The 17,593-nt window shown below is 38.5% G+C and overlaps 1 protein-coding gene across 1 annotated transcript in view; it reads right to left on the bottom strand.

The window, feature by feature from the left end:
- The window catches only part of kcnk10a (potassium channel, subfamily K, member 10a), a 151,944-nt gene that overhangs the window by 115,373 nt on the left and 18,978 nt on the right, over window positions 1–17,593 (bottom strand). Inside the window, exon 2 of the mRNA XM_039781978.1 lies at window positions 11,894–12,279. Coding sequence (XP_039637912.1) covers window positions 11,894–12,279 — 386 coding nt within the window. The remainder of the gene's footprint in view (window positions 1–11,893; window positions 12,280–17,593) is intronic.

Genomic DNA, 17,593 nt, shown 5'->3' with positions numbered 1-17,593 from the left:
TGAAATGGGCGGGGCTTTAACCAGTATGTTATTTTAAGCATCATTTGATATGGGTTGATCAGAAATTGTTATATTTATTGCTGATTATAAAACTATTTACATGACAGCATTAGCATTGAGCTTCAGATCAATGGTTTTGATCACGATAACAAACGAACTATAGACAGAACAAGTTTTGCAACAATGAATACAACACATGCGGTTGCAATTATGAAGTAAAATGTAATGAACAAGAGTTTTCATACTCAACATAACTTTCTTTTTTTTACTTTTAATTTTTTTATGATCAGTGTGATTTATTATTTTTTTGGTTCTTTTTTACTTTTTTTTATTTCCACACCAGGTATGTGTGTGTGTGTGTGTGTGTGTGTGTGTGTGTGTGTGTGTGTGTAGCTAATTAATTTGTAATACAGTTTTATACCACTACTTCCTTTATTTTTTATAAAATACAGCAAGAAAGTGTCAGACAGTGACGGTTTAAAAAAGAAAAAAAATCTACGACAGGCAGAGACGCAACGTGAGTCGCATTCTACCAAGCACCACGTCTGAACAAACCCCACGTTTACCAGAACTCTACTGGTTAATAACTAGGCTAAGTACTACAAACTGAAGTAAAAAACAAACCTGAAGCTGAAGAAACCCTAAACGTGAAAACACCCGCAAACCTGAGTGACTGAGGGAGAGACAGAGAGAGAGAGGGCTGTTCTCTTCTCAGTGTTCTGTGTGTGAGTGAGCAGAGTGAGCGGGACACAGCAACACAATAGGTTTATCTTCATCTTTATCAATACTAGTTAAGTAGTTGTACATTTTTATTCCCAACTTGTATATATTTTAAATTATTTGTTCTTGTATTCTATCCTATTATTATTTTATGTATATTGTATCCTATTATTTCATATATATATATTCTGTATGTGTGCTGTGTGTCTGATATTTTTTTGAGTGAAAGAGATGTTACATTTAGCATATATGTTTACGTTTATACTAGGGCCGTCAGCATTAACGCGTTAATCGCGTTGCGATTAAGGACCGAGCATAACTCGTTAATTTTTTTTAATCGCATTAATCGCATGCCACCATTTATTAATTTATTTTTACTACACTCAGCTTCACGTCGTGCCTAACAGGCTAATATTTTGACCCTTTGCCGCATCTTTACTTATCATCAAGCTGCCAAACTTCCTCATAACACATCCTACTGCTGCAGACTGCAGGCATGATGGAGAAATGCAGCAGCAACACAATTCTGAATGGCGCTTTTTATTTTCCAAAACTCCCGGACGGCTCGTAGACAAGTCGAAAGCCACATTGTGTAAAGCCGAATTAAAATATCACCAAAGCACATCAAGCTTGAGCTACCACCTACGAGCTACTCGCCGACCTGTTATTGAAACCAAAGTGCAAATCACTGGATTTCAGTGAGTAATCAGAATTATTAAGAAGTTACTGCACACTATATTGACTCTGGTAAGTAGGGTTGGGTACTGAAAAGTGCCGACCTAAACGGTAGTAACAAGACCAAATAAGAACGAAAATTTTGGTGCCTCATTTCGGTGCCTGACTTTACACTACACCTGACAGCAGGTAACGTTAGCCTACCTTTAGCTAGCAGCTGGATTAAACACGGTTAAAATGCTGACGTTAAACAGTGCAAAGTGTGACTGTGTTTCACTGTAGAGGATTCCAACACCGGGACCTAACAGTCTGCTCTGCAGCGCAGCAGCTGCTGTTGTCGGAATTAAACAACACAGACGGTGCGTTCACTTAAAACAGGTAGCCTCGTGGTGCATTCACAGTAATTGTAAAATACCCTTTTCCCATCTGGTGGTTGTTTTTGTCGTTTAACAGCAATTTACTGGTGAAATAAGTTATTGTTATAGTTATTACATTATTATTAAATATATTATTATTAATTTTGACCATGGCCTTAACTATTGTTAAGTTGCTGACTGTTGTTTAGTACCTTTTCTTTTTTCTTCTTCTTCTTTTGTTTACAGTAAATAAATAATAAACAAATACAAATCTTAAAGTCAAGTTCATAAAGTAACTTTATTTGCATTCATTTGATTCCCAATTAAGATACACTGGTAATAATTGCTTTCCATTGTTAATATGTACTTAAAAACTGTTCTGAAATGCAAAATAATAGAATTTTAATCATGTGATAAAAGTGATTCAGCGATTAATCGTGATTAAAAAAAAATTCATCGTTTGACAACCGTAGTTTATACGTTCATTTCACACGTCATCAATGTATCATTAAACACAATTTCATAAGGTAAAATGATATAAGAATGAATATAAGCCGCGTGAAATGGGGAACCCCAAATAAGCTACTAAAAGCTTTTCGGAGGGATATATCGTCACAGTTAAGCTAACTATCGCAAAGTGTTGTGCTAATGCTGGGAGCAGGCAAATTGTATCTTTATAGTTGTATCCATATGATGTGACAGCCTTAGTTTAATATTTCACCAGGTCCGAGGGCTAGAGGGATATAAGTAGACCCCATAAAGTTCTCCTACAACTGATACTGTACTGTATGGATGGTAGCTACAGGACATGCTTCGAATTCATAAGATTTAACAATACAGTGTTAGGGACAGATCAGATGGCCAGAGACTTGAGACTTGACTTGGACTTGTGGCAAAAGACTTGAGACTTGACTTGAACTTGCCTCTCAAAGACTTGAGACTTGACTTAGACTCAAGCTTAAAGACTTGAGACTCTACTTGGACTTACAAAAAATGACTCTTGAACATCTCTGCATTGTACATCCAAGAAAATACTGATTACAACAGCAAAAAACCGAGTGAGCAATATCAATAACAAACTAGACCTGCACGCAAGTATGAATGGGGTCCAAGCCCCCCTGGAGCAAAGTCGCATCCAGTGACCCTTGGAGGCGATGCAAGTAGGATCTGCACAGAAATTTGGTTAAAACTGAGCCTGCAGTGCATCAAAATGCTTTATGTAAACAGTACTGTAACCAACTACTGCAAATTCTCGCTTAATAAATCTCCAATGTTCATGAAAATAAATGAATTTTGTTTTTATGGTAGAAGTAGTTTGGAAGATTTCAGATTTTTATGTAAGCTCTTTAAAGGGAAATTTCACCGCTGGAAAGCTAAATATATCTTTAAATTGGGTCACTAATGTAGTAGAAATGTGAAAAGAAAATTGAAATTGGTGCCTTCTTGGCCGAGATAAACCAGAAAATGTGTTTTTGGCTCATATGGATGAAAGACACCAAATCCCAGAATGCACTTGCTTTGTCTACCCTTTACAGACAGACAGTGAGACGATCAACTTAACAAGTGTGTTTTATTGTCATTTCAACCATATACACGAAAAAACGTTTCACCGTGGCTCAAGTGGTGTTACACATTTAAAACATGTTTTTTTTTGGCCACAGCTGATACATTATCCGGACTTCTTTCAGCGGATTGATTGATAGCTCCAGAGTGAACAGAACTGTGTCCATGGCAACACTCTGCTATGCATGGCAACGGTGTGTTATCCTGGGATGTAGCTAGGATTGTCGGCATTTTACAGTCACAAACTCCACCAGCAGTTAGCAGTTAGTTGGATACAAATCACCCCATTTCTGCAACAGGCAGTCCGGGGTAACACAGCCCACCTCCACTAGTAGTCTTACCCGGTGACCGAGCAGCAGGCTGGATTGTCCACAGCAATATTTCCACAACAACAAAAACACAGCACAGCAGTCTCTGAACTCACGTTGGGAGTTTCGCTAAGTTGGATGTAGTCCAGTTTGTTTAATGAGCGCCACTACTTTGCAAGCAGGATTGGTGAACAGATGGCTGGCTGCGCTTAGCTTTCCAACGGCACACTTGTTCAACGCTCCCCCCGATGAGGTCACCTTTACCGGCCACAGGAATCGACATCACCACCGCTGGTCTCCGTGGCAGGCACAGCTCGCGTAGTGTGTGTGAGTATTGCGTCTGTAATAAAGTGTCCTGCATATTCTCCGATGTGTTCCAATGTATCCCGGTGGTACACGGTGTGTGTAGTTTGAATGCACATAATTGTTGTTCTACAATTTCGGTCGGGATGAACAGTTTCTGCTCCTGCTGAGAAGCTAAGCGAGGATTCAAGATGGGATACTCGTTTTTTCCTCGGCAATCTCCGCGAAAAAGCCGACAGTCCAACCCCTTTGGGCTGCGGAAGTGGCTCCTAATACAGGCTGTAGTCTTTGCCTTCTGGGCAAAAACCTCAGATGACGCAAAAATCGTCTATTGGTCATCTGAGGCTTTTTCCAGACCCACAATACAGAGATCTCCCCTCTCAGGGGGACATGAGGGAGGGAAGCATGGTCATTCAAAAATACTACCAGGTTTCTACTGATACAAAGCTTAATGCTAATCAGTGAAGTTTCCCTTTAAACATCAGTGTTGTCAATTATTGAGCAATCAATCTTTGTAAAAAAAAAAAAATTGCAGGGATATGTTATCTTGATGAAGTACAAAAACTTTAAGAATTTTGTCTGGATAACTGAATATTTGACACTAGTTTTTAGAGTTTAGCGGGATAACGAAAAGTATCCGTTTGTCGGAGTTAAAAACTGGCACTTTGCCGATAAGTATCATTCGAGTAATAATACGAATAATATCTGTGTGATTGCAACTGCGTTCGAAGTGAATTCGCACTTTAAAGTCCATTGGTTGTGTGTGTGTGTTAATGCCGTTCTGCGCCATAGCCTTCCTTCCGTTCCACACATTATTGGTGTTCCGTTCGCACCGCCAGGAAGTTCAAAACACAGACCAGTTCAGATTCTTCTTAGAATCAACGCATTCGTCGCTGGTGTTCAAAGTTTTTTTTGCCGACGATTTTCTGCTCAGTATTTAAACAGTAATAACCAGTACGCCGGGTTTTAAGCGTACGCATTGTCTCTCTCCCTCTCTCTGCCGGTCATCAGAGTTTTTTGTTTTTTTTAAACCATCAGCTGGCTCTAACCAAGTTTTTTTACTTCACGCAGTGTCTGACTCTTTCTTGCTGTATTTTATAAAAAAATAAAGGTAGTTGTGGTCTAAATAGTTCGTTTGTTATCGTGATCAAAACCATTGATCTGAAGCTCAATGCTGATGCTGTCATGTAAATAGTTTTCTAATCAGCAATAAATATAACAATTTCTGATCAACCATATCAATTGCATGCTTAAAATAACATACCGGTTAAAGCCCCGCCCATTTCAAGACAACCCGACACACTTCCGGGTTAAATCCCGCCCACCTCCGGGTTAGGCCCCGCCCAGTCCGAGTACAGATACAGATACAGATAATTCATATGGTTAACAGATACAGATACAGATACAGATAATGCTGTAATCGCTCATCCCTACTAGTTTTAAATCTTTCTTCTCAAGCAACCCTGGTGATTGTCAAAGGTGTCTATGGTTTCTTACTTGTCAGTTAGTTCACCAAGCTCATAACTTGCCCTTGATGTCTGAGGTTATGAGTTTGAGGCCCAGTTGTGTACAACAAACATGCTAATGCTTACTCAGGGATTATGCTGTACGTATATGCATTGAAGATTGTAGATTTTATGATCTTCTTCCTCATCAAAATGCCCGGCCCCACCTCAGATGTGCAGCAGCTATAATTATTAGTCATAGTTCTACTATTTTTTACTGTTACTATTATTGCCACTGTACATTGTTGTAAGTTTAGTTGATTAGGACAATGCACATTAATCAACATTTCTGTAAATGCGCCAGTGTTAGCCAGTTGGCTAATTTTCAACTGTAGTCCTAGTATGCATGTCTCTATGGTGGGAAGAGGAGGAAACCCACGCAAACACGGGGGAGAACATGCAAACTCCACACCAGTCCAGAACCTTCTTACTGTGAGGCAGAAGTGCTAACCTTTGAGCCACCATGCTGCCTCATCATCACGTCATTCCATTATACCCACTGTTGTAACTATGAGCCACATACAGGGACGCTGGCGAGATTGACCCGCTCTGTCTGGCTTGTTTACTTTCAGTAATTTTACTCTTTTTTGCAAATGCATTGATAATTTTGTTTGATTTTCATACTCAGTTCATTAGCAAAGTTCAATAGTTATACATAGCTACGCATTTTGTCATCTCTCTGGCGTATGTTGTTTTATACGGGGTTGGAGTCTGACGTGATGCCTGATGACCTGAGGATGCCAGGATGCAAGTTGGTCAGGGCTGCTCACCGTACTCGAACATAGATGTTCTTTCTTATTCGCAGCAGGGATGTGGAACTTGGCACCCGTTACCCACTGATGGAGCTCACCGCCAGTGTTTCAGTTTGACTGTTAAAAAGGGTTTAGATAATTAAAAGGTATTTATTTAGAAGCGGGCTGGCTTGTTAGTTAGCTAACGCTAGATTGCTATTCCACCAAGCTTCCATGCTACATAAACAAGCTCGACAGAGTTGTCCAGCTTATTAAAGTATTAAAAAAGTATACGAGTAAATGTTAGTGCATTACAAGTTTGCAGCTGTCGTTGTGTTCATGTAAATATCAATCTACACATTTGTGAATATTTTTTCTGTGACTTCACATTCAGAATATAGGTGTGTGAACATTTTCTACAAGTACAAATTTCAATTTACAAGTTCAGATTTTTTTTACAAGCTCTCGTGTTTTTTTTCTTTGTGTGACTTCAAATTCAGATCACATATGTGTGTGAATATTTTTTACAAGTGCAAATTTTAACATACATGTTCAGATTTTTTGTTCTGCAAGTTCTCACATCGTATTCTACAAGCTCTCACATTTTGCACCATATTTACCTTCATACTCTGGCCCCTTCCCCACTTTCTACCGCTCTAGTTTCCAGCACCCTTGCTCGGACCAATCCCATCTTTGAATTCTGCCTTCATTTTGATCTCAATAACACACCTGTACAGTTTTGTGACTGCCTTTAGCATGGTTGTGACACTATTGCCTTGTGAAAATCTGTCTGGTAAAGTACAAATACTTTGTTACCTTACTTAAGTAGAAATTTTGGGTATCTATACTTTACTGGAGTAATTATTTTACAGCAGACTTTTTACTTCTACTGATTAGATTTTCACACAATTATCTGTACTTTCTACTCCTTACATTTTAAAAATAGCTTCGTTACTCCTATTTCAGTTTGACTTGTTTTCATTACGGCTTGTCATCGTTCAAAAAAACACACAAAAAAACAACTATCCAGATAAATCGCGCCATCCGGATAGAGTGAATTTGATTGTGGTTGGATTAGAAGTATAAACATCTAACATTCTGACACCCTAATTGGTTTGTACGCGATCCATCGCACCTGCACAGACCCGGTGCTAAGACGGCACCGGTGCCTTAACGACCGTTATCTACTGGACCGAATAGCAAGTGGATTTCTGTGCCTTATTTAGGTGCCACTTAAATGACTGCGGTTCTCTCTGATGCTCCAAAAAAACGGACGTTAGAGGGAACTGAAACATCGCCGCACGGGACGCTAGTTAACACTACACTCGACAGCAGGTAACGTTAGCCTTCCGTTAGCTAGCAGCTGGAGTAAACACGGTTAAAATGCTGACAGGTAAACGGTATAAAAGTGTGTCTGTTTTTCACTGTAGAGGATTGTAACACCAGACTGTAGCTGCCGTTGTCTGAAAAACTCAGCCTCGCCAGCCTCGTGTTGCATTCAAGTTATTGTAAAATACCTTTTTTCCCATCCAGTGGTTGTTCTTATAGTTTAACAGGAATTTACTAGTGAAATAAGTTATTGTTATAAGTTATTGTTATTACATTTTTAATAAATCATTTCATTTTGACCCTGTGGCCTTACACAAGCCATTCTTTAATGTCGCCGTTTTGTGCTCCTATTTTTTAGATCAACTTTTAATTGTTTTATATTTTTTAACATACAGAACAGACAAATACAATTTAACAAGGTGCTCCTTTATATATTTATATATATATATATAACCGCAACCGTTAGCATGCTGACGTTGCTACCAGGCTACCTCGTTCTCAATAGCAAAGCACTGCTACAACACACACAAGTTCACCATAATCTACAAAAGAACTACTTACATGTGTGCCCTCGTTTAGAAGAAGTCTCCCAGCTAATCCTGCCTTGTAACTGACCGAAGTTGGAGAAACAACCTTTTTTGTCTATGGAGCTAGCTATCTGACATGATCTACATCTGAGCTACTGCGCATGTGTGAATGCAATCAAAGATAGTACAGAAGAAGAAGAAGAAACAAGGTCTCACTCTGTAGCTAAAACAGAGACCAGGTGAAAAGAGGATCTGCAACAGTGAGAGAGAGCTGTGCAGTACAACAAAAATATGGTGTTTTTTGAAAATTAAACCATGTAAACCTATTCTGGTACAACCTTAAAATACAATTATGAACCTGAAAATGAGCATAATATGGGCACTTTAATAGTGGTTGTAATAAGCAAGTCTCAGTTTCAACTGTAAAGAGAAGACTTCGAGCTGCAGGTTTGATAGGTCGAGTTGCAGCAAGAAAGCCATTGCTAAGACGTCAGAATAAGAAAAATAAGGCTTGCCTGGGCCAAGAAACACTGCCAATGGACTACTGAAGACTGGAAGAAGGTGTTATGGACTGATGATTCAAAATTTTAAATCTTCGGTTTATCACTTAGGATTTTTGTACGCCGTTGAGTAAGCGAAAGGATGGTTCCTCAGTGTGTGACATCAACTGTCAAACATAGAGGAGGAAGCGTGATGGTCTGGGGCTGTTTTGCTGGATCCACGGTCGGTGATTTGTACAGAGTGAAAGGCACCCTGAACCAAAACGGCTACCACAGCATTTTGCAGCGCCATGCAGTACCCTCTGGTATGCGCCTAGTTGGTCAGGGGTTCATCCTACTGCAAGATAATGACCCAAAACATAAGTCCAAGCTATGCCAGAACTACCTTAGCAAAACAGAACAAGATGGTAAACATAAAAACACACTGTAAGAAATGATTCTGTGGTCATGTAGATTTGAATGAATGTATTAGGTAAAATTCAAATCAATATGATTATGTTTTTGATTTTGAGGCAAATATTTAATTAAATTTCAAATAAAAATGTTTGGAATAAAATCCACCCATTGTAGTTAAATAAAACATAAGCATTATATTTATCTAATCCCAAAAAGAGAGAATATTGAGTTAATTCAAATCAATGTAATCAGGCAAATTTTAATTGAAAAGCACTTCCTGTCAACCTAGCTAGCTAGCAGCTATAATGTTACCCAGCATGCCGTTCGGCTGTGTAAATTTGTAGGCTAAATGTAAAATGATTAGTGTTAGAAATTGTTAAAGTCACAAATAGTTGTGTGCTATGGTGTTTTATCCTGTTAAAGAGAGTTAGTAGTGGGTTATTAATTGTCATTATAAATTTACAACCATGAGTGAGAAGGGTACGGAGTTAACACGGCTCTCGTTCTGAAGTCACTCGCAGATCAATTCGGCCGTAGTGTTCTCTACGTCATTGCACCGGTATTACGGTATATGAAAAATTCATATCATATGGGAAATTAGTACCGGTAAGTATACCGGTATTAAGCACTACTAAAATGAGTCGAAAGCACAAAAGTGAATTGTTAATAAAATTCTTATTTGAGTATTTAAGTACTGTACTTTCTGGGCCATAGACTAGTTATTCCTAAGAAAGAATATTTAGATTGAATTCATTGCATTGATTAAATTCAAATCGATGTGCAGATTAATGTAGATGATTATTACTCAATTATATATCATTGATATGTAGAATTAAATTCATTTTTATTAGTACTATTTACACATTAGGGAGTTTATCTTTTTCAAATCAACTCAATATTTTTGTTTAGGTTATAATTAATTCTGTACTGCTTTCTATTTGAATATACTCATATTAAATGGATAACTATTAAGGGTCTCATTTAATTAATATTTACTCAATACCAAACCATGTGAAATTGAATTAATAATATTGCTTATAATCTGTTGCCTCATTTTTATTGAGTATATATATATATATATATATATATATATATGTGTTCTTACAGTGCATGGAGTGGCCAGCACAGTCACCTGACTTAAACCCCATTGAGCTGGTTTGGGATGAACTGGACAGAAAAGTGAAAGCAAAGCAACCTACAAGTACTACACAGTTATGGGAACTTCTGCGACAGAGTTGGGAAGAAATTTCTGAAGAATATTTGATTTCCATTGTAGAAAGAATGCCACGAGTGTGTTCAGTTGTTATATCTGCCAAAGGGGGCTACTTTGATGAGTCAAAAATTTAGAATATATTTTGGTTTATAAATTGATTTCTTTTTAACTTAAATTGTTCATTTGTTCTATTCTTTCATTTCAGAGTACAATAAGACATTGAACTGCATGAATTTCAATAAAAACCTGAAAAAATTGGGGTGTTCTAAAACTTTTGACCGGTAGTGTATATATATATATATATATATATATATATATATATATATATATATATATATATATATATATATGTGTCACCTTTTTCAGCCCTTCTGAGTTTGCAGGTATGATTTCAATATAACATTATAGGCTAGTCATTATGGCCTTTAGAAAAATGTTTTTTTTGTGGAAGTGGGGTAGTGCACTATAGGCCCCTGTGGGGGCTAAGCTTTTGTCCATAATGGCTTTTTTTTCCCCCTTACATTACTTTTACTTTTATACTTTAAGCACACACGCGCGCACAAACACACACACACACACACACACACACACACACACACACACACACACACAGACTTATGCAACCTCAAGGAGTTTTAAGGATGTAAGGGCTAAAAATTGTGTTAAATATTTGGGCTGTGATTTAGACAGTTCTGTTAGTGGAGAAAGTATGAGTCAAAAGGTTGTCAAAAAAGTGAACCAAAGAATAAAATTCCTGGCTCGTAAGGCTCAGTTTCTAAATAAAGAAACTTTAAAAATGTTGGCAAATGCTTTAATTCAGCCACACTTCGATTATGCCTGTACTACATGGTACAGTAGCACACCCAAGAGGATAAAAGTTGAACTTCAAACGGCACAGAATAAATTAGTCAGGTTGATTTTAAATCTCAACTATAGAGAACATATTGGCTCTTCTGAACTTAAGAAATTAAAATGGCTGACAGTTGAAAACAGGGTGAGACAGTTGAAACTAAGATTAACAAGAAAGATTTTGTATAAGAATGAGCCAAGGTATTTTAAAGATTATTTTAAGCTTATTAGAAATTCTCATAGCTACTCAACGAGAGGTAGTGCCACAGACATATTTCCGTGTAGATTTAAGACCTGTTCTGGGCAAAATACTTTTTTGTACATGGCGGCAATGGAATGGAACAAACTCCCAGTTGGGATTAAGTTAAACCAGTCAGATTGTTGTTTTAATCGAGCATGTGGTGAATGGTTGTTAGATGCTAATTAGATTCAATCTTTTATGTAGTCTTAAAAGAATATTTATTATTACAGTGTATATATTTGTATTTATTTTGTATTTGGATGTGGTTGAGTGTACACAAGGTACCTGTTAGTCATCTGTGGCTTGCCTGGACATCTTTGTCAGACTACAACGAGGACGACAATGGAAATAAGTTTGTAACTTTCTTGTGTTATCCTCGACAGTTCTGATAAATGTACAATGTCACTGTGTTGGCATTTTTGTTATGCATTTATTTCTGTTACTGTCTAATAAATCAATAAAAAAAAGGGAGCTATAGAGAGATTACAATGCTGTTTATGTACTAGAAAGCTCAGTGTGGTTTGTATCCAATTCCAGGGTGGCTGCCAAAGTGTGGAGTGTGTTCGGAGCTCGAATGGAGTCAGATCGATATGAAGCTCAGGTTTCAGTAGACATGAGCCCCCACTGGGGACCACATCCAGGCAAAGGCTGCAGTATCAACCAACTGCTCCTCTTACCTTGATGAGAGCCTCCAGCTCATCTGGGGACACACATGGGTGTTTCTGCAGGAAGGCTGCCTTCTCTGCTGTGATGGTGATCTTCTGGTTATTTTCAAAGGGCTGCTCCAGCGCCTGGAACAGTAAGCCCCCTGCTACCAGGTAGGCTACTACCACCACAAACACTGCCAGCACTGTCTTCAGCTTCATCATGGTGAAGGTGGCTGAGCCATCAGCCACCGCCTCCATGCTGGCCACCATGCTGGGGGGGCGGGAGGAGACAGAGAGACGCTGCAGAGAGCAGCCCATTGGGTTCTGCATGGTGGCCACACTGGCATGCACAAGGCTGGACTGAAGCATGCCTGGCTGCACCTTCTTGGGTGGGACCATGTTCGTCTGGACTTCCACTGAAACAAAGAAAGAATGAACTGTGTGATGTGTGCTGCAACATCTTAAGGTTCATTTATTGTCATTGTACAGGGTTGCACATGGAAAAATAAAGTTCTTCCTAAATTCCTTTTAAGCTACACAACAAAAAACAACACCAGTAGTTTGTCAGCTTAACCACAACCCTGAGAAACTTGATGCTATAATTTGTCATGGGTGGCTTGTGGCTCGGAGGTAGAGTGGTGCAGGAATTCAATTTCACTACATTGTCCTGTGTATGTGACGAATGAAGAAAACTTTTTCCTTTAACACTCGAGTCAAGGACTTCCAGGGATTCCAGAGAGGATTTTTCACCAGTCCTAATGTATGTGCACATTTTGAGCATCTTAAGCCCCTCAAAAATGTGATTCATTGGACAGAAAAGAATAGGATCCTACTCAGGTCAGGGTCAATGACTGTTTATTGCCTGACCATAAAGAGAGTAGTTTAGCATTTAATAATTATTGTGTCGCAGCTGGTCACCTTTTTGAAAATGGGGGATTAGATCCCTTTCCAATTGATGACAAAGTATTCTCTGTTTCTCGCAGCCCTGCATTTACCCTAGAGCCTGTCTCCTCAAGTGTAGTTAAAGATGCTCTACTTACCATCGATCCCAGGAAGTGTACTGGAGAGGACAATTTGGATCTCTATTTCTTACCCTCTTAGTCCATATTATCTCAGAGCAAATATATTCTATATATTTTCAATTTTTCAATTTCATCTGGTGTAGTTCCCAGAATTTGGAAATTGGCTCATGTTGTACCCCCACATAAGGGAAGGGACACAAACAATCTGTAGACCAATATCCAAACTTTCTTGGTCTTGGAATCTCTGATAAATGATCAATTGAAGGTATTTCTTTCTAGAGCTTCTATTCTGAGCCCAATTCAGTAAGATTTTAGAGTGGAGCACAGTAGTGTAACTGCGGTTACTCTGGTTGTAAATGACATTGTATCAGCTGGTGCCCGTTTCAATTATTATTATTATTGTGCGCTACCCACATAAAACATGAATATAAAATAGCAGAAAAAAACAAGGGTTCCTGTTGGTTTGCATCAATTGTATATTTTTGTTATTATGTGCACTTTAAGCTTCATAAACAGAAATAATCCAACCTAAGCCTACTCCTTGAATAAAACTGAAACAATTATACAGTATTTTGCTTTGGAATGAGCGTCACCCTACTTAGACGGCAACTACTCTGCTTAATTGAATAGCGCAGTATGTATCTATCAGTTGTCTGAGCTAACCATAGACAGTCTATGGAGCTGACAACAGCTCAAACATTCCACTCAACTTAAATTAACAAACAAAGCAAAGTGTCTGACTAAAAGTAAACTAATGATAATTTACAATGATTGGCTCCATGCTATTTCAACACCGTGATCTCTTTCATTCAGCACCACTGGGGGATCGCTATCACCGTCAGCTGTGAACCAGGCTGCAATGTAATCCTATAGGGCAAAAGTGCATCATCAATTTTGTCCATTAAAAGTTGTTTTTGCCACTGACCGGCTCAGATTGTTTTGTTTAACCAGAAACATCCTTGAGAGCACCAACCAGACTCCAATAAAATAAACAATACTTTCAGTGTGTATAGATCCAGCATATTTCCACATGTAAATCATTATGTGCTAATCGGTTATATTTATTTCAACCAAACCAGAGTGGTGATTGTTGAAACAATGGAAATCAATCAATCAATCAAATTTATTTATAAAGCACTTTAAAAGCGTTGCACGAGGTGCTGTACAGAAAAAAATGTAAAATAATTTAAAACATTTACAACATCTACATTTAAAACATAAAACAGTATAACAGTCAAAATAATTGCACATAAATGTCACCCTCTGCTGGGAAAGGCCAAGGAAAAAAGGTGGGTTTTAAGAAGAGATTTAAAAGTAGACAGTGAAGAAGGCTGTCTAATAGGCAGAGGTAGCTCATTCCATATTTTTGGAGCTGCCACAGCAAAAGCAAAATCCCCTTTAAGTTTCTGCTTTGTTTTAGGAACACTCAGGCGCAGTTGATCAGCTGACCTGAGTGAGCGGGTCGGAGTATAGGGGTGAAGCAAGTTGGACAAGTATGATGGGGTAAGACCATTTAAGGATTTAAATACAAGTAAATTAATTTTAAATTGGATCCTAAAATATACGGGGAGCCAGTGGAGTGAAGCTAAAACGGGGGTAATGTGCTCATATTTACGTGCTCCCGTTAAGAGACGCGCCGCAGCGTTTTGTACCATCTGAAGACGAGCAACTGAAGCGGCACTGATGCCTACATATAGGGAGTTACAGTAATCCAACCTAGTGGTCACAAAGGCGTGTCTCAAAGTGCTGTCTAGTAAGAATCGGCTTTATTTTGGCTAATTGCCGTAATTGGAAAAAGCCTGCTTTAACCACCGCCCCAATCTGTTTGTCCATCTTAATATCTGAGTCAATTTTAATCCCTAAATTGGTAACGGTTGGCTTGACATATTGAGCCAAGGGACCCAGATTGACAGAAGGGGTCCCAGTGTGGACACCAAAAACCATCACTTCCGTTTTAGTTTCATTAAAACTTAAAAAGTTAGAAGCCATCCAGGCCTTTATGTCATCCAAGCATTCGAGCAGTGGTCTTAGAGAGTTGCTCTTTTTAAGTGGCACATACACAGCGAATATATGAGTGTTAAAATGTTAGGGACGGTGTTGAATAAAGAGTGTTGGTGTTATTTTAACACCACACAGTTATAAAATAGCAATGCTAGTGTTGCCTGTGACTTATTTACGTTGTCAAATCAAGGTGTTAAGCTTTTTTATACAGCCAACGGTGTTAAGGCAGATCTAAGCCACGCCCTCACGTAACGGTTGTCCAGGACGTGAGCAAGAAGAAAAAACTTTCTCCTGCGCCATTTTCTTTCACACGCGAGACGGCAAGACGGTAGAAGGTAAGTGCTTAATTTGACTGTCTGACTGAGTCACACGCATGATATTTTATGATAATTTATATTTGCTTCATAAGTTGTGCTTATTTAAGTAACCGTCTGTTTTGTATTGAATTCCACTTATATCCGGTACTATCTGGTAACGTTAGGTAGTAGCTAGCTAGCTAGGTTATAGCAAATATTCTAGCATGACTCAATACTCTCAGGTTATAACATTAACGTTAGTGAAGGGTTTACTCCCTGATAATGAACCTATTGTGTAAGCGGGAATATATCGTTGGACTTAAAAGAAAGCGAATTTATTAGGCTGTACTAGTTGTCAGATTTGAAAGTTGCAATGTGGAGTGGGCGGGAGTAGCACGTAGTTGCTAACTAGCTAAGCAAGCTGGCTAAAGTTAAGCTAACGTAGCCACATTTGGTTGCTGCAAGCTGAGATAGTGAAAACATATATGCTAGCCATCAGTGACAGGATTGTGATTTATGACATGGACTTCTAACCGTGTCCATATTTGTCTACAAAAAATACACCGTAACATCGAAGCATTTTGGTGCGAATTGTAGAAAGACGTTGCAAATGCAGCATTAAAAACTACACCTCCCATCAACGTTAGCGGTTTCGCGCTATTTCGCGCACTCGCTAGTCTCTGGAAGTCAAGGGCCTGCGGAAAAAGCAGAATGTTCTTCCAACCACCGAATTCATCGAGTTCATCAAGTAAATATACCAACAACGAAGAAAGGTAAAGGAAGAACAGGATGGCATTCTGAGATTGCAGTGAGCGAAGGAATGTAGTGAGAGACATGGAGATATACGCGGTGTGCACGGGGTAGGGTGTGTGTGTGAGAGAGACGTGTTAGTGACAGAGACGGAGGGAGAGCAGGGAAAGGACATGCTCTTAACGAATACGCTGAGTGTTTTAATAGCGTTAATAAATTAGTCTATGTGTGGGAAACACTGATATAGCTGTAGTAAATCAACAAATGAACTTTAGCCTCCTGTAATACTCCCGTTTTCCCCAATACAAAGAGTTGCTACTGACAGCTTGACTTGCATGCCTGCTAATTTTCACAGAATACAATCTAAAGTACAAAACGAAAATAAGATTTGCCCACTGACCATCAGTCAGATATTTCAAATAAATATAAATATATTTGATTAGGCTATGCTGGGTTTCGTGGAAGTGAAAATGGGCTGTTTTAGTAGTAGTATTAGGCAGTATGGAGTCAGGCTCAGGTCACCATGGACATATTTGGATTTGCCAAATTTTGCAGGATACTTGTTATACAGGCTAATTGCAAATATGGCATAATACAAAATCTAGAAAAATATAATGAACTGAAAATAGCCAGTGATATTCTTTAATATCTTGTTTCCTGTAAATGTCAATCATTCTTAATCTTTGAAACTGGTGCATTGGCATGTTTAACTGTTGGCCTGAGATTTGTGTTGTATTTTATTTATTTTTTAACAAAGAAATGCTGGTTCAAGTGGAGTGCAAGGGTGTCCTGAAATGGGTTTGAATACCAGTTAAGGATGACAGCTATGATTACTTTCAGTTCATTCAAGAAGGTAAGTAAAACGGTAACCCACCGATTTTTCACATCACAACTATTATTGCATGCCAATACGAGTCAGTTCTTGATTATTAACAGCAAAGTGTATAAACCTCATGATTATGTAATGTAATTTTCTAAAACAGAACCAGACAGTTTATCTGAAGTTATTTCATCATATCATATAGATGTGGTTGTGGTGCTGTTGCCAAACAGCTTTTAAGTGCATTACTGCCACCTTCTCGCAGTAGTGCATTACTTACAACCAGGTGTCTTATAGTCCAATGAGATAAAGAGGCATTTCCATGTATAGTCTGCATCCGAGTATTAGTTGCAGGGATGCAGGAATTTTACAAAATTACTGTATCACGGTTAATAGTTGGGAAATTAAATTAAGTGTTTTGGATCTCAGTTTCAGCTAAATTCAACCTGCCAAATGAATCTGATGTGAACCTGCAGGACTCCTCAGGAGTTGATGTAGATGCTGACATTTTTGATGAGTTAGTGAGATCTGCTGCAGTATCTTTCAAGGTGTCTAATGAGGACTCTGGTAAGACACAGAAACACCCCTCCCATTGCATTTACATTTAGGGCATTTAGCAGACGCTTTTGTCCAGAGTGACAGTACATCTGTCAATAGGAACATAAACAACAATATTGCTATTGGTACAACTTTAGATGTTTGAGAGCAAATATGCAAGATCAGGCAACTGTGGTGATGTTGCCTTATGCAAAATCTATTTTCCAACTAAAGTTAAATATTATAAAACTGCCTCCCGTCCCCCTTTTCTTCCCTTAACTGAGAAAGAGGTCTCTGAGGCCTC

Source organism: Perca fluviatilis, chromosome 18 (assembly GCF_010015445.1).
Source record: "Perca fluviatilis chromosome 18, GENO_Pfluv_1.0, whole genome shotgun sequence".
NCBI classification, from domain to species: domain Eukaryota; kingdom Metazoa; phylum Chordata; class Actinopteri; order Perciformes; family Percidae; genus Perca; species Perca fluviatilis.
The sequence above is the reverse complement of the archived record's forward strand: the minus strand, read 5'-3'. Positions and strand labels throughout refer to the sequence as shown.